General features: G+C 44.8%; 1 protein-coding gene across 1 annotated transcript; it reads left to right on the top strand.

Annotated features, from left to right (window-relative positions):
• Positions 1–879: 879 nt before the first annotated feature.
• Positions 880–27551, top strand: LOC115372897 (high-affinity choline transporter 1-like). The gene is made up of 8 exons (XM_030071059.1): positions 880–1080; positions 1474–1590; positions 3560–3715; positions 9150–9298; positions 11926–12069; positions 20077–20230; positions 20700–20917; positions 26991–27551. Exons 1-8 carry the CDS (start codon positions 903–905, stop codon positions 27549–27551), a joined length of 1677 nt encoding a protein of 558 aa, XP_029926919.1. The 5' UTR covers positions 880–902.

The raw sequence follows: 27551 nt of genomic DNA, 5'->3' as shown, positions 1-27551 counted from the left end.
ATCCATCAAATAAAATTCAGATTAAAAAACATTTAAATTACAGGTTGTAATGTAACAAAATAGGTAAAAAGCCAAGGGATCACTGTGAGATTGGTCAAGAGGCAAGTGACGGTCAATTTATCTGCAGTGACATGGACATGGTGGATGAGTCAAACCAGCCTGGACCAAAACACACTGAAGTACAGACCCTTTCAAATAGGGTTTTGTAGGGTCTTTTAAAACCAGAAAATATCCATATTTTTGGAAAGCTATACAGGCAAATATACACCAAATAAAGTGAAAATTTTGCAGAATCAAACTATGTGTTTATGTGCTCATGTGTGTATGGCAGAGGAAAAATAACAGACAACAAGTACAAACACCCACACAGACCCACAACTATGTGAGTACTGGTTGCCTACCTAAAAATTGTCCCTATCAGTAAATGAAATTAATCGGTAACACTTTACAATAAGAGTACAACAGTTAACATTGGTTAACGTTAGTTAATGCCGTAATGGTTAATTAACTGTTAGTTAACGATTATTATGGCATTTACTAATGTTAATAATATCTACAGTAATCCTTAAATAACATATAAATTAATACCTTAGCATGAACACCATTAGTACATGATTCTTAGACATATTAGTTAAAAGTTAGTTAACTGTTACTTAATGTTTATTACCTGTTACTTAATGTTTATTAGGGCATTAACTAACGTTAGTTGTTGTACTCTTATTGTAAAGTGTTACCAATTAATCCTATGCCCATGATTTCTAGGAAGGCCTGTTTTTCTTGCTCTCCATCTGCATTGAGCTCCTCCTTCATTTGCATCCTTGTGTGCTGCAGTCAGTAGTCAGATGCTCAGTCAGTAAAATATCAGCTACCAGTCAAGTCAGTCAACCAACAGTTGGTCCACCATGGCTCTCAACATCCCAGGAGTGATATCGATGGTGTTTTTCTACTTGCTGGTCCTCAGTATTGGCATCTGGGCTGCTTTTAAAGCAAAAAAAGAGAAGAGCCAAGGCAACAAAATGGAGACAATCCTTCTAGCAAACCGAGACATCAGCTGGGTGGTGGGACTCTTCACCATGACAGGTGAGTTATATGAGAGGTACGTTTGAATTCCCATGAATATTTACTTCAGTTACAAAGACGAACAAGCTACTAACACGACACGAGTGTAGTCACAAGTTTGACTTCTATCGCAAAGTTTATGACAAAAGATTTCATGAAACCTACTCTAATTAAATACTTTTGAAAACCAGTGGGCTCATTATTATTTATGAGTTAAATGAGAGGTACGTTTGAATGCTTCTGTTGTTTAAAAACACATTTTGTATTTTTAGTTAGGACTTCCTTCAGTTGATAGAACAAGACATTGGCAGGGTGACAAATTTGTACTGAAAATCATAGTTGGGAAGTGCTTTTGAAAAGTGTGTGTGTGTGTGTGTGTGTGTGTGTGTGTGTGTGTGTGTGTTCATCCTTCAGCTACCTGGATTGGAGGAGCCTTCATTACTGCAATAGCAGAGGCAGTATACACTCCCTCTATGGGCCTCATCTGGGCTGTAAGCTACCCTGCAGCAACTATAGCCAGTTTTATTCTTGGTAAGTCTGTCAATATGAGAGGAAATGTAAAATAGGCCTGTGACAGAAGCCTTCTCTAAGGAGTGACAGTCCTCACTGTGTCATACTCACAGCTGTGGGCAGCAAATCCACAATCCATATTTCTCCTAGCTGAGTAGTAACTGAGGTACAAAAGAAACAAGTATGTCCCATTGCCTAAAATCGACAACAGTCCTCTGATATACAAGGGAGACGAAGAAAAAGGAAGGAACTAGAAAAAATGTGTTTCAGTGACAGGACTACCCTAAATGTCCCATACGTAAATCTTTCAAAATATCCTTCCTATTGTTTCAGTACTTGTTTGAGTTTGAGGTTTCATTACTCTTCAAGAAAAATGGAGATGTTTCAAAATCTGCCACTCATTTGAACTAAGGACACATTTTTTATTCTCCACACACTCCATGATTTTAAATGTGATGCCATGATGCTTAAAGCCAAGTGAAAGGTTTGTGTGGGGAAACGATATTTGAAAGACAGAACATAGATTTGTATCATGTTTCCTCCATCCTTCTGCACATACACTTCACTGTAGTGGTAGTAGAATACTGTATTCATATAGATTTAATATCAAAAGTTTCTGTAGTCCAAGCATCCTCCCTAATAACTGGTTTGGAATAACCTGATACAGAAAACTCTCCATGTGCACAAACGGAGGGGAAGACAAGACAAGACAAGATAAGACAAGACAATATATGTTCCCCCATGGGGAAATTTGTCTTGGACTCAACACTGCACACATAAATGCCTCCACAGTTGCAGTAAAACATATAATATAAACAGAAACAGCACCAGCTGCACCAGTGACAACAGTAATAGCCCACAATCCATACTGCACAGTAGCCAGGACATCAGAATCAGATATGTCAAATGTATTATTATTAATATGCTTGGTCTTTTCCAAGATGTTGTACTGTATGATTTCACATACATAGATTTTAGTTTTTTCACCAGTGATGATGTTGATACAGTGTTTTATGTAGGTTGGACGAGAAGGTTGTGCTTCAACATGATTTTCAGTGGAATGATTGTCAGTGGAATGCGAAACCCAAAATCCAATATTCAAAGTGTGTGAAAATGTGATGGGAACCAATAAACAGGTGAAATGTGAGTATTTTGTCCTCCTTGACTTGACAATTTGGAAAGTGCTACCTTTTCACACTCTTTGAGGGTTTTATGTCGTTGCCACACCTCCAACATGGTGGCGTATCCACCTCAACTACTAGTGACCATTCTCCACGCATCACATGAGCGGACTCTGGGACTTGATGCAAATACTCCTGTTTTCACCTCTGTACATCCAGTGGTTTGGTTCCTATTGGCAGCATTTCCTGTTAGCTTAGCATAAAGACTTGAAATCTATTGGAGTCATCAGCCTATCTTCATCAAAGTGAAACTCATACAGTATATCATGTGTATTTTGAAATACACGGATTTATTTTGAGTCAATTCTTATGCGGTAGTTATATTTTTGAACCTTTTATTTACCCATGCTGAGCACGTATGCTCTTTTCCAGCAGCGCCCTGCCATGCACTCACAGTTGGGAGCTGTCCTGTATGACATATTCCATGTTCTGTTGACACAACAAGTTGTTGCGATACTTAAAATACATTTTTAGAGATTAGAGATAAAGCATTTTCCCATAGGTTTCTGAATATCAAAATCACTTTTGCCAAGGAAATATCAGTCAACATGAAACTTTGTCAATATCATGCACCTCTACTGAAAACCATCATCAACTCATTGACTTTTATAAATCTTCTGCATTGTCATTATGTGTGACACATTATAACACTGGAATAAAGAATGATGCGGTTTATTTCCGCAAGTCTAGGCACCACCAAAACTACCTTTATAAAACTCTTCGAAACATAACAAAACAAAACATAATAGTGGTTCAGCAACAACAAATTAACCCTTGTTCATAAAGTGCAAATCTGTTTATATTTCAAGGTGGCCTTCTTTTTGCCAAGCCAATGAGGGACAGAAAATATGTGACCATGCTGGATCCTTTCCAAATAAAGTATGGAAAAGTACCAGCAGCTCTTCTGTCACTGGCTGTAGTTTCAGCTGAAGTTCTTTGGATGGGAGCGACACTTATTGGTTTAGGTAAGTGAGCAGTAAACACAAATACAACATGTGTATGTGTATACAGAGATATGAATTAAATTTTTCACTACCTAAAACAAACCCTCACTGTGATTACTGACGTTTGGGCCCAGTAGCCTGTTGCAGCAGCTGTACTTAACCCTCCTATTATGTTTGGGGTCAATTTGACCCCATTCAGTTTTTAAAGTCTCTAAATAAATGCTTAACATCATTTTTTTTGCTTCATATTTTATGACTTTTCCTAATTTAATGGATACTACCGGGTAAATATGAAATTCACATGATGATATGTTTTCAGTGTCCTGTACGCATTTTGTACGCATCGGTGGTGTTTGGGGTCAATTTGACCCCAGGCTGTTTTAGCTGTAAAAACACCGTTTTACACACATTTTTGGGTTTTTTTTTATGATATTGAGGTCACTATAACATGCAATTTGATAATCTTCAAAAAACTTCCCTCTGCTTTAGGGCCCTAAGCTAACATAACCATACCTGAAGTAGTACGGGAACCACTGACATGGGTGGATATGTGGGGAGATATTGGGGAGGGGAAAACATAATACCTACAAGAACTTCGATATTTCCCGTGCTTTGAGGGTGGGGAAATATGGTTCCCACAAGGACATTGATAGTTCCCACCACATGGGGCAGGAGCAAACATATAGAAGCTTGCACAGCAGCCGTCTAAATCATTTCTCTTGTTGCTCTATGTACTCTCACTTTATGCTCTCTCTTAGCTGAATATGAATGCGAAGCAAAGGTTTTCGGCCAGTGAGGTTTTGTCACAGCTCTTTGACAGTGAAGTGACACAGAGGAGAATGTGTCAGAGACAGAGGATCATGTTGAGGAGGACCCTGGTTATGAGGCATCCTCCTCTGATGAGAATGAAACCCTCAGTGTTGACCCTCCTGTTGTCTCTCAACCACCAGCAGACACGTTACCTTCCAAAAATGGAGAGGTGTCATGGTCCCTCTCCCCACATGAACAACAGGGTAGACTCAGTGCTGCTAATGTCATCAAAATGGTTCCAGGCCCCAGCAGATACACTGTCAGCCATGTCCAAGACATAAAATCAGCATTTGAGCTCTTTGTAACACCATCAGGTGGGGATATACTTGTGATGACAAACTCAGAGGGGAGGTGTGTGTGTGGGGACAGCTGGAAAGACTTGGATGTTACCCATTTGCCGGCCTACATTGGGTTGCTTACTCAGAAGTTGTGTTTCTTTTTCCTGTGGTCAAATTGACCCCGAACATAAGACATGTTACTATCCTTGATAATAGAAATTGTTTTTCTTTCCAAATATTATAGATAAAAAAATCTGTTCTTAGAAATAATATAAAACCATTAAAACACCAAAAATATATTTATTTCCAATTTTAGGTCAATCAGTGAGATTTTATGGTGATTTGCATATTTTTCCATAGTCGCGTAATAGGAAAACTGGATGTATAGGTGGGGGTGGGGGGGAGTTATGTTTTATTTAAAGGACTATTTAGGTAGTCAACAAAGAAACATAAAGTACCTGACACAAAAATTTTGGTAACAATTTTGATTATAATAATTTTGTTGAGGTTTAAACTGCTGGGGTCAAATTGACCCCAAACATAAGGGATGTTAGTCAAATTTGAACAAACAGGAGGGTTAAGTTCTAATACAGGCTGCTCAGCTGTAAACTGTCAACAGGGAATTCAGTGGCCTTTACATTCTTGGTTCACCACATCATCAGATCCACTTTCCCATTCAAAGAGCTACATCATGAAAATGAAGTGGTCTGCGTAAAAAAGAAAAGTCTGACCACTGCGTGACAGAGTGGTGAGAAACCAACAGCACTCCACTTAGAACTGCACTTAAAGACTTCAAGATTAAAATGTCAAGATGCTGTTATCAGCCTGGACACTCAAATTTTCACAAGTTTGTTCATCAAGAAAGACAGAGACGTGATTCCAAATGTAAATTATTTATTGATGAGTTTAGTGCAAGAGCCTGGTAGATGCTTTAAAAAAATGGGTTAAAACAAAAGAAATCAAGGCAAGCTAAAATACGAGTATGTATGTAAGAAAATGTGTTTCATTACAAATATACAATTCTTTAAATAAATTAGGAATTCATAGACTATAATAATACAACTGACAACTAGTTAAAACCATGTGGTGCCTGAGGCCGCCAAAGGGGGGACAGATTAAGGGGGGCAAGTGTCAGGGGGTGTAAATACTCACCACACACACACATAAACACAGTCACAGCATTGATTGATAATTGCTATTGAGAGGCAAAAACAGCAGCTGCAGGAACCTATGAACAAACATACATGATAGGTTATCCTACAGTACTACAATAAGTGAGTAAATATTTACCGCAGGTGCTACAAAGCACCTTGCTTACCAATCTGAGTCTGAGAGTAGGAATGGGAATTCAGCCTACTTTCTGTACCCAACTGGAGCCCAACAACTAAAGTGCACGGCGGAGGGAAAGCTGCCCATAGAAAAACACATGGTATACACTAACACTACCTGTCAGATGTCAGTGTACACCAATGTTCCCATGAAGGTCTCACCAAGAAATGTGCGTGCATGTGTATGTGTGTGCGTGTGTGTGTGTGTGTGTATGTGTGTGTGTGTGTGTGTGTGTGTGTGTGTGTGTGTGTGTGTGTGTGTGTGTGTGTGTGTGTGTGTGTGCATGGAGGAGTATGTGTGGTGGGAGTATATTCAGAACATTCCCCACATTGGGGTCCGGTGCGCCTGCTCCTGTTTCCTGTTTTTCAGTCCACTGGTTTGGCCTTGTGCAATATCTGTCTAGCACAATGATATAAATCCAAAGGTGTTCATATCTATCATATTATGCAACAATTTTCCTCAAAACTTCTACAATAGCTCCTTCATATACACTTCTGTGGGCTGCAAATTGGGAAATGGGTCCATGGGTGGAGCTGCTACCTCACCACAGCTACCAGGGTTGCATTCAGGGGCAGGTGAGGAGAAGGATTCCAGAAATCTATGAAGGGCCATGTTCCCTGTCACATTTGTAACATGTTCATGTTTTAGTTATACCTTCGAGGGCCATTTTTTGAATGAATGCAGAGGTTAAAAAAATTATGATTTGTGTTCGACAGTGGAGTTCACAGTGAACCTGAGTATCAGAATATAAGATTATATTGGGCTGAGGTAAATGTGTCAATAAACTTCCACGTTACTTTAACTCACCATGGTGCAACAAAACAAAGATACAGTTTCAGGGCCCTTTTTTGGTGGGTAAGGAAAGACAGTTGAAAGCAGAGCTATGAACAACTGGAATTTTGGTGACCTGGAAGCATGCTTTGTTCATTCATGCAGTACTTTGATGGCTTGGATTGGCACAAAGCTGGGAGGAGTTGCACACTGATATGGGAGGTTTCTTTAAATGAAGAAGCACAAGTCGAGATGTGCAGATATGCTACAAAATTAAGTAACTGTGATGAGAGCCCTGAGGACCATATGTACTCTCAGTAGAACATCAGTTCCGCCATTCCTCTGGAGGGATGGCTGTTAGGAGACCTATCACATACGTGGCTTATAACACTAGATATTATGTTAACAATTCAGCAACAATGAAGATTCAGAATCCAAGGACGACCATATCCACCGACAAATTTTGAGAATCACTCCCGTTAGCTGTTTGAGTTGATGGGCCAATTATTTTGTGTTGTTGTGTAGTCTTGCACACTCCACACATTCCGGACATGATATAAATGATATACTCTTTAATGTTGTCTCACTTATTGATAAAAGACAGAGCATGACTTAAAACCTCTGACAAATCTCTTGTGTCTTTTATGTGAGTCACAGAACAGCACTTCAACTATCACAATTCAACTCAACATTTACCACTGATTCCAGCTGCTTGGTAATGTTATAGCTATCTCTATCTCTATCTCATGCTACATACTTAGGCTCTTTGATTACCTCACTAGTTAAAGCAGTGTGGAACCTGGACTGCTGACATATAAAAACAGTAAGCTGGTGATTCAGTTATGCAGCACAAAGGTTTGTTACTTCTGGCCACTCTGTTGGGTCATTTAGCCAAGATGACAAGATACAAGGACAGCACTCAACTCTCACCTTGTCTGTTTTTGTATCTCTGCAAGGCTGCACTCTAGAAAGACTCTAGAAACTAGCTTTAGAGTCTGGAAAAACTCATTTGATTTTAGTTTCTTATTACACAGATAAGAAGGAGGTTGTGCCCATGGTGATTTGGTATGTGAAATGCGAGTGTCTTTTACATGCACACCTTATTCCTGTATTAACTGGAATATATTCCGGTTGCGCATGTGTCATGTAAACACGCATGTGTCATGTAAACACGCATCGAACCCGATTAAGGTCATATTCCGGTTGGAGAGAATTCCGAATAAGACCCCTGGCATATGCCTGTTCCAACTGGAATATTGGGGTATGTAAACACCTTAGTCGGAAAATGTCCCGAACCGGAATATTCAGTCACGACTGCGCATGCTCGACCTGCAAGGAATTCTGTGGCGTCTTTGTTGCTATGGTTACCTGCAAGCGGGGAAAACGGCATGGCGAACAGCAGCAAGAGCCAGGAGACTGCAGTCCGCCTTCAGCTAATGAAAGACTTAAATATCACGGAGGATATTGATGGGAGGAAACATAGACCTTGTCATGGTTTTGTGTTGCTTGTGTTTTGTTTGGTTCTGTTTCATGTGTTTCTGTCATGGTTTTGTTGTATCTGTTTCCTGAGTTTCTTTTGCCTAGTTCCTTTCAGTTATTTCACCTGTGTCTTGTTTGCTCCTCCCTGTGCCACACCTGTCCTGTGTCTGTTAATCATCCCTGATTGTTCTGATCCCTCCCAGTGTTTCCCTCAGCCTATCCTCTGTGTTCTCCTGTCTTGTGCTCCAGCCCCCTTCCCCAGGTGTGTCTTGTTTGATGATTAGTTCTCATGTATTTAAGTCCTGTTTGAGTTCTGTTCTTCGTCGGTTCATTGTATTGTGTTGTACTGTGTTGTTCAGTGTTGTGCCGTTCCCTGTGAGACCAGTAAACATTTTTGTTAACTTGAGCTCCGTGCAAATCTGGCTCCTGCTTTTGGGTCCTCCTTCCTCTGCCAGCTCGTGACAGACCTAGCGACAGAAGAAAAAGAAGAAGACTTCTTTGTCTGTTTTTCTGGCAGACCAGACGCCTATACGCGTACTGCTGCCCCCCGCGGCTGAGTGTCGCATTACGTAAGAGAGTGGAATACGCCAAAACACGGGGGCATGCCAAGTAACATGTAAACGGAATATTCCAGTTGCCGCGGCACAGTTACCTTAACCAGAATATTGACCGGAACCGGAATATGGTGTGCATGTAAACGTACTCAGTGATTGTAGCTGATAACAAAGCAGACTGATTTGTGTGTGACTCCTAACTGTGGTTTTACTGTTAATGTGTTTGTGTCTTAGGTGTTACCATGAGTGTGATCCTGGATTTGTCCTACCCTGTAAGCATCTGGATCTCTGCTGCAGTGGCCATTATCTACACACTGCTTGGAGGTCTCTACTCTGTGGCCTACACAGACATCATACAGCTCATTCTCATTCTTGTCAGCTTGGTGAGTTTCCTTACATCCAGGTGTCAGATTTACAACTTTTGTAGTGAGGATATGTTGGTTAGTGAAATTATCTCTCTAGGTCGTCCTCAGGCGAGCCCTCCATCGTTGCTTCCAATCATCCCGATTCTCCATACATCTGACCAGTTCGTTGGTACTTTGCACTCCTGCATCCTTCTTGAGTACATCCACATATGTTAGTGTGCAGTAGCAGTTTTAGGCACGGGCGAAGCGGGCAGCCGCCCGGGGCGGCATTTTTTCATGTCACGTGGGGGGCGGAACGAGCACCGAAAAAAAAAAAAAAAAGTAGTAGTAACAGGGAAGGGCAGTAATTTCGCCCAGGGCAGCAACATGGGCAGAACCGCCACTGTTAGTGTGGGACATCCTCGCGACCGATGCCCATGTGTTGGTTCCCACAACACCAATTTGCTGGCTGGCAGTTCTTGATGCCTTTGGCAGTGCCCTGCTAGTCTCATCCTCCTAGCTGCTACTTTCTCTCTCACCCTTGGTATTCCATCATACAGGATCTTGTTGGTAACCTGTGCATTCTTGCTGATGTTAAGTACTGCACGCAGAATTCTGGTGTAGCACCCGTCTAGGGACTTCTGCAAGGTTGGCTTCAGGGTCCAGCATTCATTGCCATAAAGGAGAACAGACTCCACTGTTGCGTAGAAGAAGCTGAGTTTGATTTGACGGGGGAGGTTGGAGTTCCATAGTTCCATAGGTCATGCCATTTAGGGCCCTCCATGCGAGTGCCTTCCTCACTTTTAGGTCTTGCTCGGTTGAGTTGACCCATGAGCCCAGGTACTTGAAGTCCTCGACTTCCTTCAGCACAGTGCCTCCAGTTGTAGTCAGCGGTTGATGTTCAGGTGAGATGTTGTAGGTGATGACCTCAGTTTTCTTGCCGTTCAGCCTGAGGCCAACCTTGGTGCACTCTAACTCTACCCTGTTCAGGAGTTCTTGTGCTTGCTCCACGTTATTGGAGAGCATGCTGATGTCGTCCACATAGTCGAGGTCTGTCAGGACTACTGCGGGGTGTCGTCTCGACCTCCTTGGAGTTAGGGTGAAGCCGAGATCCTGCTCCCGTCCACTGATGGCCTTCCTGAGCGCGTAAATCAAGACAATGATGAAGGGGAAGGGGGCTAGAGTATCCCCTTGCATTACCCCAGCCAGGATGTCAAATTCCTCACTGTTGCCATCTGGGGACACCACCTTGGCCCTTGTACCTGCGTACATGGTCTCAATTGCCCGGAGTAGGTTGGGAGGAACACTGTAGGCCCTAAGGATCTTCACCATCATGACTCTGTGTATCGAGTCAAATGCCTTTTTGAAGTCGATAAAGCACAGTACCGCAGTCAGGTTGTCCCTCGTCATCTCCTCAATCATCCTCCTCAGTGCCAAAATCTGGGCAGTGGTAGTTCTCCCCTCTCGAAAGCCATTTTGGTTCTCCCTCAGGTGAGGGTCGATAGCACCCCGTATCCTGTTTAGTATCATGCGGTTGTATACTTTTGCAATGATACACGTCAGGCTGATGCCATGGTAGTTGTCAGGCTTTGAGAGGTCTCCTGCTTTAGGCACCGGAATGATGTTGGAGAGAGACCATACTTCAGGTAGCTTGTTGCGCAGTAGGGCAAGGTTTGAAAACTCCAGGATGATGCCATCGAGATCACAGTTCTTTAGGACCTCTGGGGGTATGCCATCTGGCCCAGCACTTTTCCCAGCTCTCACTGTGGACTTTGCCCTGGCAAGCTCACTGACAGTGAAGGGACCATCATCAATGCCCAGGTTCTGGAGGACTGTTGTTACAGGATACTGAAATTATCCTGCAACTATATGGCCCAAGATTTGATTAAATATTGTCCTTGGGCAAAGATACCTCACCCCCAGGTGCAAGTAAAGTTAAAAAATTGAAGTCAACTGGACTTGATTGTATATATTTTTTTGAAGATGAGAATATGCACGTTGTGGTTGTACATTATTCTGAACAGAATGAGAAATTCTGTACATTATTCTGTCCAGAATAATGTACAGAATTTCTCAAAATTTCTCAGAATTCCTCAAAATCCCCTGAGATGATAAATAGTAGAGACATAAGATTTTGCCTATTGATTACAAATTGTGTACAAGTGCTGCCCAAGAAATATGACCCCACTTGGCCTGATGGGGCGCTATATATTAAAGGTCAAAATTTTGAACTTTGAAAAGTCATAACTCCCACATCGTACATCCGACTGTCACAAAATCTCCTCCTAAACCATACGTGCGATTGCTACCAAATTTTCTGTGGATCATTATTGCTCCATGGTTATCAAAAGTTGCGTGAAGTTTGTTGATATATTACTTAGTTCAAGATCTTGAGCAATGAAGTTCAAAAGGGTATGGCTCAGGACATAGACCACAGCCAACAACCATTGGGCTGATCATCACAAAACTTGCAGGTCATGTCCACATATGTGCCTGAAATTACACTGAATACACTACACACGTGAAATAAGGCAATATTATAAGACCAATCCATGCCGTATAGTATTTGCTGAAACCTTTATTTCAGTTTGGCTGTAGAAACAAAAAGCAAATCAAATCTGCTTAAAGAATCTCATTCAAATTTTTAAAAGTGTGTGTCTCTGTAGTGGATCTGTGTTCCCTTTGCCCTGATGAACTCCTGCACTTTGGACATCACTCAGACGGCCCGAAACAACACCTTCCAGGCCCCCTGGATCAGTACATTGGAGGCAGAAAGAGCCTGGCTGTGGACTGACAGTTTCCTAGTTTTGGTAAGCTTAAATATCATGGAAAATATCAAATATTAAAGGCCCCATGGCCTGCGTGACAGGGAAGGTCTTGGGGCCACATAAATACTGTCCCATGCATTTCACTTATGATAAATGGGGAAGTGCACACAGCCCGTTCTTTGAAACTGTCCCTGTAAAACGAGCAGATTGCACTTCCTGCAAGTTGTGACGTCAGTGTCTGTTCTGACATCAGTGACTCCGCCCACAGTGCCTGCGTCCCGAGGCAACCAGCTACCAAGCTAGCGAACTTAGCCAGTCAGCCTCAACTCCCCGGCCAACAAGCTATCAAGCTAGCGAACTTAGCCAGTACCCTTCCGCTTCCAGGGCAACAAGTTCACAACATATTTACAACATATTTAACAAAAATAACTTACCATTCTAAAACATCTTGTAATAAACGGATTTGAGGTGGTTCAGTTTCTCCTGCCGTCTGTGGTTCTCTATCGTATGAGAATATCTCTCCATCACATATAGAATATATGTTATGGGATTTACTGACATTCTAGCAGCTGACGTGAAAACCTCTTTAAGACACACCACGCCTACCGTGGCTTCCCCTGCGCCCTATAAATAGACCCAGCTGCGCAGGGATCAGCTGATTCTCTGATTTTCACTGCAGATCAGAAGACGTGAGAGCGAAAGAGAGAGACAAAAGTTTTGAGAGAGGGAGACGAACGGTGGCTTTGTGCGACCCACATACCTTCGGGTAGAGAGCTGGTCTGTGTTAGACTCCTCTCAGGGTGAAAAGTCGCCTTCTTGCTCCCTTGCATTTCTTGGGGAAAGGAGTTGAGTTGGGGGTACCGAGCGTACAGCTGGTCTGACGAAGCGACGAAGTCGCGGGTGCAGCCAGCGTCCTCTCTCATATCTCCCTTTTTCCCTTTAGTGTGGGGAAGTTGTCTGTTGGGAGGATTGTGCCGTACAGGTGCAGCTGGCCGGAGAAGCGACAAGTCGCGGGCACGGCCAGCACTCTCTTCTTGGGCAGCTTTCTTGCCATTTAAAAAAAAAAAAAAGAAGCTTCCTCGTGTATTGTGTTGTCGTGTCGGCAGTGGCACAACAGCGTCCATTTCTCCCCATCCCCATTCCAGGTCGATTCTTGTGGGAAAATAAAACTCACAGGGAAACAAAAATAAATCTAACAAAGTTAGCAAAACAAAACGCAAACACAAACTTTCCGGGTCACGTGACGGTGACGTCACCGCAATGACGAGCCGGGAGAGTCCATTGTGCCTGGGCTGTGGGGGGAAGATCCCCATAGATGATTCCCATGATTTATGTGTTTATTGCTTGGGAGGGGAGCATGCATGGGCAGCACGGGAGGATCCTGCTGCATGTATGAGCTGCTTTTGCATGTCAGCAAGGCAAAGGGAAGCACCTTGCCGGTTGTTTTATAAACAGGGCACAATAAGGGAGACCCCTACTGTAGGCCTACATGCTACCAAGCGGTTCAAGCCTACAGCTGTAGAAACTGGGCAGGCTGGCATGGCTTCTCCTCCAGGCCCGCTTACTGTGCGCACAGTGGGGGGTGTGCGGTCTGTGTCCAGGTCTGGCCCAGCCGAAGTGGTGCATTCGCCCCCAGGGCCCTCACATGAGGAACGCCCCGCATCCCCGTTGATAGACGTGGAGGGGGATGACGAAGAGGTTTCCTTGTTTCCTTCCGAAGAGGAGGATATGTTTGCTGCGGATCAGCAAGAGGAGGGGGAGCTCGATGAGAAGCGGTCACCTCTCCTGCAAGGTCTTATTAGTAGGGCAGCAGCAGCTCTGGGTGTTGACATGCCGCCTATACAGGGGCTTGGCCCGTCACGGTTTGATGACGAAAAAAGGGGGTCCCAACCCTCAACACGCTTCTCGGTGCCCCTCCTCTCAGACTTTGAGGAGGTGGTCAGGAAGCAATTTAGAGCCCCACGGGCATTGGGTCACTGGTCCGGGCTCTGTCGGGCCATGACTGCAGTTCACACTCCAGAGAGGATCGGTTGTGGGCTGCCACCCTCGGTGGACGCAGCATTGGCAGCTCTGGTGGCTCCCTCTAAGTCAGTTCTGGGGAAAGGGAAGAGCCGGAGCAAGAACTGCAATATGATGGATGGCTTGCTGGTGAAGATGCATGGGGCTATGGCAGTCCAGACGAAACTGGCCAACACGGCGGCCATATTGTCCCTGTATCAGCGACACTTAGTCCAGCAACTTTCAGAGGAGTGTGGGGGGCAGCTCATAGAGGACCTGCAGCAGGTCTCCTCACTTCTCCCCAAACTTATGAGAGAGCAAGGGGAGGCAGCTGGCAAGGCCTTGTCAGGTCTCTGGCAAGCGCGGCGTCATCTGTGGCTGTCACAGTCCCAATTACAGCGTGACGACAGGGCATGTCTGCTCAGGCTGCCTGTGGAGACGACAGCTATGTTTGGGCCAGATGCGACGATAATGATCCAGCAGGCGCAGGAGGCTCGTCGCGCGGCTCGTGAAATGTCAAATGCCCTGAGGCAGACCACGGGCTGGCAGGAGGTGCGTCGGCCACAGCAGGGGCACCAACAGCAGCATCAAACCAGTCAGGCGAAGCCAGATCTGAGGGTCCGGCTGGATGCAGGGCAGCGCAGCAGGAGAGGACAAAGAGGGCGCGGGGGTAAAGCACCCCAGGGCCCCAAGTCCCAGTCCTGACGCCATTTTTCCCCCTGTCGGGCCAAGCCCTCAGGGGCCTCATTCAGTATGGGAGTCCCTGGGGGCAGACCCCTGGGTCGTTTCAACAATGACTCAGGGGTATCGTCTTCAGTTTTCGAGTGCTCCTCCTGTGACTTCGGTACCTGCTTTTACCATCGTTGCAGATCACCTACGCAGAGAGATTTTGCGCTCAGAGGTGTCCAGTCTCCTGGCCAAGAGGGCCATCAGAGAAGTGGGGCACGAAGACAGGCGGGCGGGGTTCTATTCGCGTTACTTCCTGGTCCCAAAACGCGATGGGACACTCCGGCCCATTTTGGACCTCAGGGGCCTGAACAAGTTTCTTCGGCCCCTGAAGTGCAGGATGCTGTCCATCCCACGGGTGAAGCAAGCGGTCCTTGTGGGAGACTGGTTCGCAACGGTCGACCTCAAGGATGCATATTTCCAAATTCCAATTTGGGAGGGCCACAGAAGATTCCTCAGGTTTGCCTTCGACGGCAAGATCTTCGAATTCTGTGTCCTCCCCTTTGGGATATCGCTGGCTCCCCGCACCTTTACCAGGTGCATGGATGCAATCTTAGGGCCTCTGCGGCAGCAGGGTCTCAGGGTAATGAATTACCTGGACGATTGGCTGATATGCGCTCAGACAGAGGAGCAGTGTCGTCGCCATGTCCAGATGTTGTTGGTGCACATCCAGTATCTGGGTCTGTGCATCAACGAGAAAAAGTGCAGTCTACAGCCATCTCAGGCCACCCAGTTCCTCGGTATGTGGCTGGATACCAGGACTGGGTTGGTGACATTGACTCGGGCCAGACAGGATTCCCTCAGGGAATGTCTGGAGCAGTTTCACCTGGGGGCCAGGGTCACATGGAAGCTGTGTCTTCGCCTGTTAGGTCTCATGGCCGCTGCCGTACAGGTAGTGCCACTAGCTCTCCTGTACATGCGGCCAGTACAGAGATACCTGTACGGCTTGGGGCTCTGCCCTCAGAGGCATCGGTGGGCGTCGGTGCTTGTTACCGGGAGGTTGTGCACAGCTCTCAAGTGGTGGAAGGTCCCAGAGAACTAGCAGGCTGCAGGCTGGGCCCTGTACTGCGCCGCCAGGTGATCTCTGTGGATGCATCCCTCGAAGGCAGGGGTGCCATCCACGAAGGCAGAGGGACCAGTGGACGTTGGGGAGCCCCGTGGCAGGGCCGCCATATCAACGCCTTGGAGCTGAGGGCAATCCACCTGGCCCTGGTGCATTTCCTCCCAGTAGTGCAGGACTGCCACGTGCTGGTAAGAACCGACAGCACCACGGCAGCTGCGTACATAAACAGGCAGGGAGGCATGGGCTCTCTGCGCCTGAGCGGGATAGCACACAAACTGTGGACATGGGCATACAAGCAGTTCCTGTCACTCAGGGCAATGCATGTGCTCGGTGTGGTGAATGTGGCGGCGGACCTCCTTTCCAGGAGGGGACCACATCCAGGGAACTGGAGGCTCCATCCAGCAGTGGTGGAGGAGATCTGGCGCCGCTTTGGAAGAGCGGTGGCCGACCTGTTTGCCTCGAGCGAGAACGCTCACTGCCCACTGTATTACTCCATCGAGAGAGATTCGCCTCCCCTGGGCTGCGATGCCATGGCACACCAGTGGCCTCAGGGGCTGCTCTATGCTTTTCCCCCGTTCAGCCTCCTGCCCAACCTGCTGCAGAGGATCGGTCAGGAGGAAGTTCAGGTGATTCTGGTGGCACCGGATTGGCCACACATGACATGGTTCTCATGGGTGACACCGCTGTTGCACGGGACACCATGGAAGCTCCCAGTTCGCCGGGACTTGCTGAGCCAGGCACAGGGGACCCTGTTCCACCCCTTTCCACAGGGGCTGAATCTCTGGGCCTGGCCACTGAGAGGGCCAGCTTATTAGGCATGGGGCTATCAGGTTCGGTGGTTCACACCCTGCAGAATGCTCGAGCCCCGTCGACAAGGGCGGCATACTCCTATCGGTGGGAGCTGTTTGTGTCATGGTGCAATGCCAACCAGTTTAACGCAATGTCATGCTCAGCTCCAGAGGTACTCAGATACCTGCAAGAGCTCCTTGAGTCAGGCAAGTCATGCTCCACCCTGAGGGGTGTAGTAGCGGCCATAAAAGCCTCTCGTACTGGGGAAGCTAAGCTAATCGCACAGGATGCTAGCCTCATAGCGCAGTTCCTCAAGGGGGCACAGAGGCTGGTGCCTCGCCATAGGCCGACCATCCCGACATGGGACCTGGGCAGGGTCCTGTCAGCTTTGGAACAGGCGCCCTTTGAGCCCCTGGAAACTGTGAGCCTTCAGTGGCTGTCACTCAAGCTGGCTTTCCTCCTGGCAATCACATCCGCTAAGAGGGTAGGGGAACTGCACGCTCTCTCTGTGCAGGAGAGTTGCTGCCGCTTCCTTCCAGAGGATGCAGGGGTTATCCTCCGTCCAAACCCAGCATTCTTACCTAAGGTGCTCACTGATTTTCACATAAATCAATCAGTGGAGCTGCGAGCCCTTAGGCCCTCCCAGGGGGCAGGCAGGGGTCCGCAATGGTCAGCGCTGTGCCCGGTTAGGGCACTTAAGATTTATGTTCAGCGTACAGCTGCATTCAGGAAGACTGATCAGCTGTTCGTTTGTTTCCAGCCTCAGCGTCGGGGTAAGCCGGTGTCTAAGGCTAGGCTTTCTCACTGGGTGGTGGAGGCTATCCACCGAGCGTACAGTGAGATGGGTGAGCCGGTGCCGGAGGGAGCGAAAGCGCACTCTACACGAGGCGTATCCACCTCCTGGGCGTTGTGGCGCGGGGCTGCCCTCTCAGAAGTGTGCGCAGCCGCCACATGGGCCACGCCAAATACCTTTACCAGGTTTTATAGTTTGAACGTGGCCACCAGTACCTCCTTCGGGGAGCGTGTGCTGGGGGCCATGTCAACCTGAATGTTGATTCACTGTGCCCCTTGGCCAGTCGACCTCGGGCCTGGCCAGGGTGATGTCAAGATCCTAGTCAGTGGCCTAGCAGAGTGCGGGCCGTCTGAGTGACATCTTCCTTGCACCCAGCCCTTGCGTCTGGCAGGGTTGGGTATGCAAGACTCACGCACAGCTGGTGGTGGCACATAGCGTCTTGCGGTGTTGCCACCTCACATGCGTGCATTTGTATATAGTTCTAAGGTGGTGATTTTGTACACACTGTAAATCTTGTGCACTCGGGGTGGGGACGTCTCATTCGAAACTACCTCATGGGGTTACTATTGGAGCGGTGTCTGCTCTGTCTCCTTGGGACCCTCACGGTGTGTCTTACAGAGCCCATAACATATATTCTATATGTGATGGAGAGATATTCTCATACGATAGAGAACGTGGGGTTACAGTGTAACCCTGGTTCTCTGAGAATAGAGAATATCTCTCCATATCGAGGCCGCTCGGGACCCGTTCAAATCAGAGTGAATCAGCTGATCCCTGCGCAGCTGGGTCTATTTATAGGGCGCAGGGGAAGCCACGGTAGGCGTGGTGTGTCTTAAAGAGGTTTTCACGTCAGCTGCTAGAATGTCAGTAAATCCCATAACATATATTCTATATGTGATGGAGAAATATTCTCTATTCTCAGAGAACCAGGGTTACACTGTAACCCCACGTTCAGGATCGTACGGTCGTATAACATCACGCTCAGGGTCCCGGTTTCACAGGTCCCGCAGGGTTTTAGTCCAAATTTGCTTATCTGTTGGGCTAATTTCAGCGCCGACTGTTTTATCAACCTGACACAATCAAATCAAATCAAGGTTTATTGTCATTTAGCTGCACATACAGCAGTAGTGCACACAAAATGAGATAACGTTTCTCACTTGGAATCCCCGAGTGATGGATAAAGTAAGCAGTTTAAAAGTCTAACAGCTTTCTGGAGGAAGCTGTTGCACATTCTGGTGGTTTTGCTTTTCATGCTCCTGAACCGTCTGCCTGATGGCAGCAGTTCAAAGTATTTGTGGAGCGGGGGGAGAGGGGTCTCTGACAATGTTCAGCAAGCACACAGCGGTCTCTCCAGTCTCTGCGGGCATCTCTTAGCAAGCATAGCTCGTCCAGCTTCTTGTCGAGGGAGCGAACATTAGAGAGCAAGAGCGACGGTCCTGCTGGTCTGGAGGGGTTAGCCTTTAGCCTAGCGTGGATCCCAGCTCTCTTCCCCCTCCTTTGTTTACGTGCTGGCATAGTATGTCCACATCAAAGCAGAGTGCCTCAGTTATTGCAGCATGCTTTACCTGATGTTTAGTAAAGTCTCTCGGCTGTAGGTTATGCAACCTGAGCGTCTGGGTTAAGCAAAACATTTAAAACATTCACTCTCGCTGATCCCTGGAGAGGCCGCTGCGTCCGTGCGCGCCACCATCACCATAGCAATACAATGCCAGCTTCGTCTGTGGTTCGAGATCGGAGTTGGGCTCAAATACGTACGGTTGTATAAAGTCACGCTTGGCGGTAGTCATGACAATCTTACATAAGATGATAACTCGCTTTCGACAAGTTTTCAAGTAGTTACTGTATCTCGTTGGCTCTGTTTTTCTCTCACTCAATATGGCCTCACAATATGGTGGCGCGCTATTGTTCACGTCCCAGAATGCATTGCGCAGTGACATCGGTTTAATGTCCTGACCATATGTCACTCAGAAAACAGTCAGCCAATCAGTGGAGAGGGGCTGATTCTCTCTTCTGACCTTGACTAAACAAACCATGCTGCCAGAGCTCCGGGAGAAAGGCAAGAGAGAGGAGCTGTGAAACTATATTTAACAGACCACAGGTACTCAAAACCACAAATACATCATGCTAGGGATATCAAGTACTGTAGTGGAAAACGCAGCTTTCACAGCATGCTCAGTGTCACTGAGCCCCTGTACACTGTTCCCTCCTGAGCCCATTTCAGCAAGACGGTACTTACTGCTTTGCAAAAACAAAAGCCCAAACAGAGAATGAATTGTCCAAAGCAGCAGCCGATGCTCTGACCGCAGACGGCTGGATGGAGAGCTCCACAAAGCTAACTGCTAACTGTAACGGCATATTACCTCACTGCTGAATGGGAAGTCATTGCCAGTCATCATCATCAAACAGATCATACTTTGAGATGTTAGTTTTAATATGGAGCTGTTTGTGTTTTCCTTTCATATGCTAATAAGAAGTCGCCCCAGAGGACGGGTTAGGTGTAGCTCCATCAATATTCAAACCAACAAAAGATTATACTTATGTTTTAAAAATCAAGGAAATTTTGTTGGTATTCACTTTTTTTTTTTTTTTTTTTCTGTATCGAAAGTGCGAGGTTTGTGAACCATTATATCACTAGTTCTGACTTAATTAATATGATATGATATGACTTTGCTTTTTAAAGGGTTTAAGTAACCTGGCCTCTCAAGAGTTCCACCAGAGGACTTTGTCTGCATCTTCCTCAGCCACAGCCAGGATAAGCTGCTTTGTTGCTGCTGCTGCTATTGTTTTATTTGCATTTCCCCCTATTTTGATTGGAGCAGTGGCTGCCTCCACAGGTATGTTTATCCAAGACAGGAGCCTGTAAAACCAGACATTAAATGTCTAGCATAACTGGAATAGGTGAAACTCAATTAGAAACATACAAAAGGAGGTCATCAGCATAAAAGGATAATGTGTGGCTTGTGTTCAATCTGGTGATTCTTTCCCTTGAAGTTCAATGGCAATAGTGAAGAGATGGGGAGATAAGGGGCACTCGTTTTTAGCACCTCTGTTGGAGGGGGAAAGGAGTTGAATAAATACCATTGGCATTCACTGATGCAACAGTCATCTTATTCAGGTGCTGAATCAGGAATATGAAGTTACACCCTATACTTTTTCTGTGTCCAGGAATGTAACAGTCCTTTACAACCTTTGTCTAACTTTTCAGTTTTACTTAAAATGTCTGTTCTCTTTATCATTTTTTATGCTCCCTTTTCCCTACAGCATGTGTGTTTAATATTTTTGTCTAATCTGCTCTTGCTTCAGACTGGAACCTGACTTCTTATGGTTCTCCATCTCCATTTGAGCGTGGGGAGGCAGTTCTGGTAGTGCCCCTCGTCCTGCAGCATCTCACTCCATCCTACATCTCGATTATTGGTATTGGAGCTGTGGCTGCTGCTGTGATGTCATCGACTGACTCTGTTTTGTTGTCTGCAACCTCCATATTCACCTCTAACATCTACAAGACTGTCCTGAGGACCCAGGTGAGAAAAAGTTCAAGTTCAAATTGGACTTGTCTAGTGTGTTTCCCTACCTTTAGCTCTATGCATGCTGGGATAGGATCATAGTAGAGTGCTTAAAAGCTTCCCTTGTAATTCATTTTCATTACAAGTGTAATGGAAATTGTTATGACCTTGCACTTAGGACTTGACAAAGTGGAGACCACACATGGCTTCAAAACAAGAATTACGTTTATAAAAAACACTTGAAGCAAATACCAAGGCACTCATCTGATGCAGCTCAATGTAAATAAGCTTAATGTAAAAGTATCTGTAATCTATTAGTGCTACATTTTATGTACACTTACATAAAATGTACATGAGCTGAGAGCTGGAACAAGCGAAGGAGAAGAAAAGCCCAGAAAAAAATTAGATAAAGATTAGAGTATAACAAATATTAGTATGCTGCAGCATGGCAAAGTCTCAATATGTACAGATTATTTCATAGTGTACTTTAAGTATACTTAAAGCCAAAATGGAACAACTATATTTATGCTTATTACGCTTAACCTGTAAGAAAGTCTACTAGAGCAGCCAATCAGGAGACTCAAATGCATCACATGACTGCAGAAAATTCCCGAATATGCAGGTCTCAGTTTCACTTTCCTGCCGTCCAGAGAGTGGTGTGGTCATCCTGATATCTCTCAGCTATCCTTGATTGTGTAAATTGGTGTTTTTGCGTCCGTGAGGACATGTAAGTCACCTAGGCCGCCATACTTACCTTATTTATTATTAATGTTAGGTGGATGGGCTCTGTAAATATTTTTATGCTGTTTAGAGTTGTTTATTGTTGTCGGGAGCTCCCCGGTGGCTCACCGGTGAGGGCGCACGCACCATGACCCACGGCCTGGTCCCAATTGCTGTGACCTCCCTCAGTCCGACCTCAGGTCCTTTGCTGCACGTCATTCCCTCTCTCTCCCCTGCCTTTTCTGTCTATCTCTACTGTGGCTGTCAAGTAAAGCAGAAATGCCAAAAAAAAATCTTAAAAAAAAAAAAAAAAAGAGTTGTTTATTGTTGTGAAGTCGCCATTGCTAATTAGCTACATGCTATTAGCCTTAGGCCACTGAGTGTTATGCCCATTGCTAGCGCCATGGCACCTTCAGCCCACTAGGGGGCAGCACAAGATTGTGTTATTGAAGGATTTTACTGTTCAGCTTTGTATGGACATATAGGCTAAATATATTGGAGAGTGTGTGCCAACTTGAGATTATAGTATTCAAGATTATTTACCAGTTGATTTGGTATTATTTTTTGTATCAAATAATGATTGTTAATTATAGCTATAATTATTAGCTATAGCACATTAATACTGTTATTATGCTGATATATTCTTAGCAGCTACCATGCTAATTTGTGACGTTTTGTTTGTGCGCCTGAATACATCCGCGATATCAAATAATGTCTTATTGTTGTCTGTATGTCTACATGTCATATAGGGATTATTATTGTTAGTTGTTCCCCATTGTGACAGTATTTCATTGTTATAGTAGGCTCACTGCTAGGCATGCAAAATACAGGCTAACATTAGCTAAGTCAGCTGGTAGTGATACAGTTTAGCGGGACACACAATTTTTCCGGGTTTGCCGAGGAGGTGACCGGATAGACCACCTGGTAACATGACGGAGGTTAGAGGTAGAGGGAGACAGCAGAGAGGAAGACGTGGTGGAGCAAGCAGGGCTAGGAGAGGAAGAGGAGTCAAAGTGGCTGAGGCAGCTTCAACAGACGAAGAGGAGGAGAGAGAGAGGAGAGAGTGGAAGCCCTCCAAAGAGTCCAAAGAGGCACGACGGAGGTATGTAAATGTTTTTGATGAAATTAAAACTTTACAACTACCTTGTCTGTGAGATATGAACAATACCAATACAACACAAAGTGGGAGCAGCTCAGTGCTTTATATTTCTTTCGTCTGTAGTTTGATGTGTTATCGCAGTGTAACGTAAGTCAGTGTTAGCAAAACTAATAAATGATTGTACTGATTAATGGATGATAATATTTTAGCATTCTGCAAATGCCTATTACTGTTTTGACACAAGCTAGACAGCTTACAAACTATTACAGTTCCATTATCATACTGCCAACATCATGTAACATATGTGTGTGTTTTTCCTGTTTTATTTCTTCAGACTTCTTCAAGAGATGAGTCTTGAGGAGCAAAGGGAGCTCTCCTCTCAGCTACTGGAGAGGCAGTCAGGAATGGTTTTGATGCCCTGGTGATGTATAAGAGCAGGCATGGTGCCTCACCTTTTGTGGGAGTGCCAGGGTTACCATGGTGTACTTGTGGTACCTGTAGGGATATGCCTACAGACTGGTTACTGGTTTCATACCTGGCCTCTGATTTTCCTGCCAGGCCCTGTGGACTGTACACACAGTACCTCAAGTACTCACACACCTGCATGCTCATCATCAGGGCATCATACCAATATCAAAATCACATCTGCTGCAATTTCATGAAAAAGGAAAAATTTGACAGTATGCCATTGTAAATGAGACATTGGAGTAACAGATGCCCTGGCCTAAAATGCATATTCAACAGATTTATTTTCTATTTACTTTTTTACATTGTTGATAGTTTGTAGTTTTTATACTTGTTCTTAATATTTTCTGTCATTCTATATTGACTATACGTTTGTTGTTGTAGTTATTTATTCATGTTCCTAAAAGAGTATTTGTATTGCTCCACTGAAGTATTTTCAAAGTGCAATAACTAATAAAAAAAAAGACAATCATCAGATGTATGCACTGTATTTATTGCAGTTATATGCATGTAAACATATACTTAGTAGACTGTAAGTGTGCATATACCTACATAATAACAATGGCAGTACTTACCAGGCAGTGTTCTTCTCATTACAATCATTTTTGTCAATGCCACTTCAGATTATCCTGATATATATGTTCATTGCAATGTACCTTACAATTTTGAAACAAAAAATTTGTAAAACACTACTGACAATTGTAAAATGAATGACTTATTTATAGCACTTTGTAGGCCACAATCTTTATTTTGACAGCAAAAGTAGATATGCTGACACAGAGTCACAGACATGCAACTTTAGTGGACAAACAGACAAACATTTCCACAGCTTTTTCTGTGCACATCAGCACCGACTCAGAAAAAAACAAAAAAAGAAGCTGACAAAACATTTGTCTGTCTGAATACCAAGAGAGTGTATCAGTGTGCTGCAGGTCCTGTCTGAGAAGCACCTTGATTCAGCCATATACTGTTGGAAGAAGCATTGTGAATGGTCAGCTCCTGTCTGGACCATTCTGAATTAGTATCATCATGGACAGCCGCTTCTGTTGAAGACACTTACATTACACATTAATTTAATAAACTATTTTATTTGTATATTTTTGATACATTTTTTTTGTTAGAACAATGCTATTTTAACCAGAGTATGAGTTGCAGGGGAAGTTAGCACGCATCAGAAGAATGTGTCACTTACAGAGACCTTTCCTTACTTGAGTCTGCACCAGTTCTGATTTGGATGGTGCAGGTACAAGGGGCACTAATCGGAGGGGTTTGGGGTCATCCTCCTCCTTCCAGCCATCCCCCCTCCGCTTGTGATTCTCCTGTTTACAATCCGTGCTTGCAGCTCAGAAATGTATCCATAGCTTTTTTTCACTTTTCAGGGTGTAGACACTATCCTCTGGCGTTTTTCTTGTACAGCCTTCTGAAACTGTAAATATACCAAAAGTTAAAAACATTCATTAGTTGCTAATCATTACTGATTATCTATACACTATATTATATAGTGAATAGATTGAGTTGAATATTGAATATTGAGATGAATATTGAATATAAAAAATGGATTAAAAAAAAAACTTGTTCCATTTCTGTAAATGACAGTATTTCAAATGTGCAAGCCGTTCGCTTGTTTCAATAATTCAAGCGTGAAACTTGCTTGTCTTTGCTGTTGTCAGTGTTGGTCGGATGCAGTGGGTATTGTAGTTGACAAGACCGAGCAAAGCGAACCGAATAGCACAACCCCAGACAAGGTTCTGAAGGAAAACAGTCTTTATTTGGGCAAAAGTAACAACTCAAATACTCTCTCACAAGGAGGACAAAAACATAACCAAAATCACTCAACTAGGAGGAATTCACACTCTACTAGGAGGAAATATAATGCAAAGTAACAACTAAAATTCTATATACAAAAGTATCAACAGAAATACTCACTGTAGCGTGGTCAGGAAAACAAAGGAAATAGCTAGACAAAGTATCAACAAAAAGCTGTGGCAATAAGGCAAAAATGGCAAGACAAGCTATGGCAAACAAGACTAGAATGGTGTGGTTTTCTTGGCAGATGGCACAAGACAAACTGGCATAGGACAAGGGGAAATGCAGACTATATATGCACACACACCAGGTAATGGGGAACAGGTGGAAACACTCAGGGTGGGGAAGACAATCAGACCAAGGGAAACACACAAGGGGAAGGGCAAGTGACCTGACACAAGAGGAGAGTAAGATTTCAAAATAAAACAGGAAGTCACAAGACACGACACAACATTCAACATAATTTTCTAGACATGACAGTAGTTCAAAGCTGTGACATGAAAAGGTCATGAGTCGATGTTGTGGGAGCTCATACCTGGAGAAACAATAGCAACATCGAGAATGTAAATGCTACTTGATACATTCCCATTCCCCTGGAATACATTCTGTTGTGTGCTAACCTGCTGGGATCAAGCTTTGAGCTTTTGCAGAGCCCCCCTGGGCTCAGCTGAAAAAAGGCCCACAGGGGCTCCCTAGGCTCAGTAAATCTGAACTCTTGGTTTATAAATCAGACCGTACTGCGAACAGCCAGTTACCATGCTCACAGATTCATAATCCGTGCTCCCTAGTTACAAATCCATGCTGCCAGATTTGTACACTGTTCCCTGGGATTACCAATCCATGTGGACTGCAAACTCCAGGGCACAGTTCTGAAATCCATGGGCATGGGTTTTCCAACAGCTGAAACAAACACACACCACATAGCATTAGCATTGGTAGTCTACATTACCTGCACAGCAGAAAACAGGTGACTTCAGCGTCCCTGTCAAAATGTTTGACCCTCATCAGTGATGTCCACCTGGGAAAGGCCACACCGATGTTTACCCATGTTTTGTCACCATCTGTTTCAAATTCGTTTTGCATCTTCATGTTTTCACTTCTTTGAAGAGAAGGGTTCGCCCTGCCTTGCTCTGTCTTGTGCTAAATCATAAGTGTGATCCTCCATTTATCAAATTTCTCACAACTCTAACTGTCCCAAAAACTCTCTCCAAGTTCTCATAACATTAAACATCAAGCCAGTGGGCTGCAAACAACTTATCCTCATCTTTGTTAGCCAACTTTCGGTCTACCCATGCATTTGCACAAACGCAAAAGGCGCTCTCTAGAGCTGCCATCTGGTTTGTCCCTTCTGGGCTACTGTAGAAACATGGCAGCACAACATGGCAGCCTCCACTGTAGTTGACCCGATCCCTATGTAGATATGAAAGGGCTTATTCTAAGCAAAAGAAAATACAAGGATTATTTATTCCATGTGGTTATACACTACAAAACATATTTATGAATATTATGGGCCTACTCCATTTCTGCCAAATATCACTCTAAATGCTACACAGTGTTCCTTTAAGTCAGTGGTCTTCAACCCAGTCCTCAAGATCCCCCTGTCCTGCAGGTTTTGGTTTCAGCTCTACTCTTGCACACGACTCAATTAATGCACCTTCATGCACGTCCTGTTCAGTTTGATCTGTTTCAACCAATCAGCATGAGGCCCTTAAATGGATCAGGTGTGAAAGAGTTGAAACAAAAACCTGCAGGACAGGGAGATCTTGAGGACTGGATTGGGAACCACTGCTGTAAGTATTTTTGTGTTTGTTCCATTTTAGCAAACTTTAAGAATCCTACTTCACAGTGTGATTGCTTATAAAGTGAACTTTTAATGCATAAATATATATTTCACAGTAGTGTATTCAAAATAAACTTTTGAGTGTTTGCTAAAGGCATAAAATGCTTGAGAGGGGAAAGATCATCTCACCATGTTTTCTTTTCTGTGTCTCCTCCCTCTAGGCTTCAGAGAGAGAGATCCAGTGGGTGATCCGTGTCACAGTGGTAATACTGGGCCTGATCGGTGCAACACTCACCATCTTCCAAAATAGTGTTGTAGTGTTCTGGTTTCTCGGTTCATTGATAACCTACGTCTTTATCCTTCCTCAACTGGTGTGTGTCGTCTTCTTCAACATCTCTAATACATATGGGGCTATTATGGGCTGGCTGGTGGGGATTTTCTTGAGACTGTTGTGTGGAGAGTCCATGATCGGACTGCCAGCCGTCATCCACTTCCCAGGATGCACTCATGAGGATGGTGTTTATGTCCAGTGTGCTCCAGTCAATACCATGTGCATGCTGTGTGCCTTTGCTGCCATCTTGTTGTTCTCCTACCTGTCTTCTCTGCTCTTCAACAAAGGCCTGCTTCCTGAGAAGTGGGATGTATTGAAAGTTAAAGTCCAGCAGTCACCAAACCAACCAGCATCAGCTGCTGGTGTTGAGGGAGACGATGACAATGGGAGCTTGAATAAAAATGACTCTCACATCGATGCCTCTGCACCAATGATAAGCACTTCATGCTAA

This window comes from Myripristis murdjan, chromosome 15 (genome assembly GCF_902150065.1).
Source record: "Myripristis murdjan chromosome 15, fMyrMur1.1, whole genome shotgun sequence".
NCBI classification, from domain to species: domain Eukaryota; kingdom Metazoa; phylum Chordata; class Actinopteri; order Holocentriformes; family Holocentridae; genus Myripristis; species Myripristis murdjan.
This window is presented reverse-complemented; position numbering and strand designations above follow the sequence as displayed.

Coding starts and splice junctions, on each gene's coding strand:
- LOC115372897 (XM_030071059.1), top strand. CDS start 903: ATGGCTCTCAACATCCCAGGAGTGATATCGATGGTGTTTTTCTACTTG. Junction 1,591..3,559: donor TATAGCCAGTTTTATTCTTG/GTAAGTCTGTCA, acceptor TTATATTTCAAG/GTGGCCTTCTTTTTGCCAAG. Junction 9,299..11,925: donor TTCTCATTCTTGTCAGCTTG/GTGAGTTTCCTT, acceptor GTGTCTCTGTAG/TGGATCTGTGTTCCCTTTGC.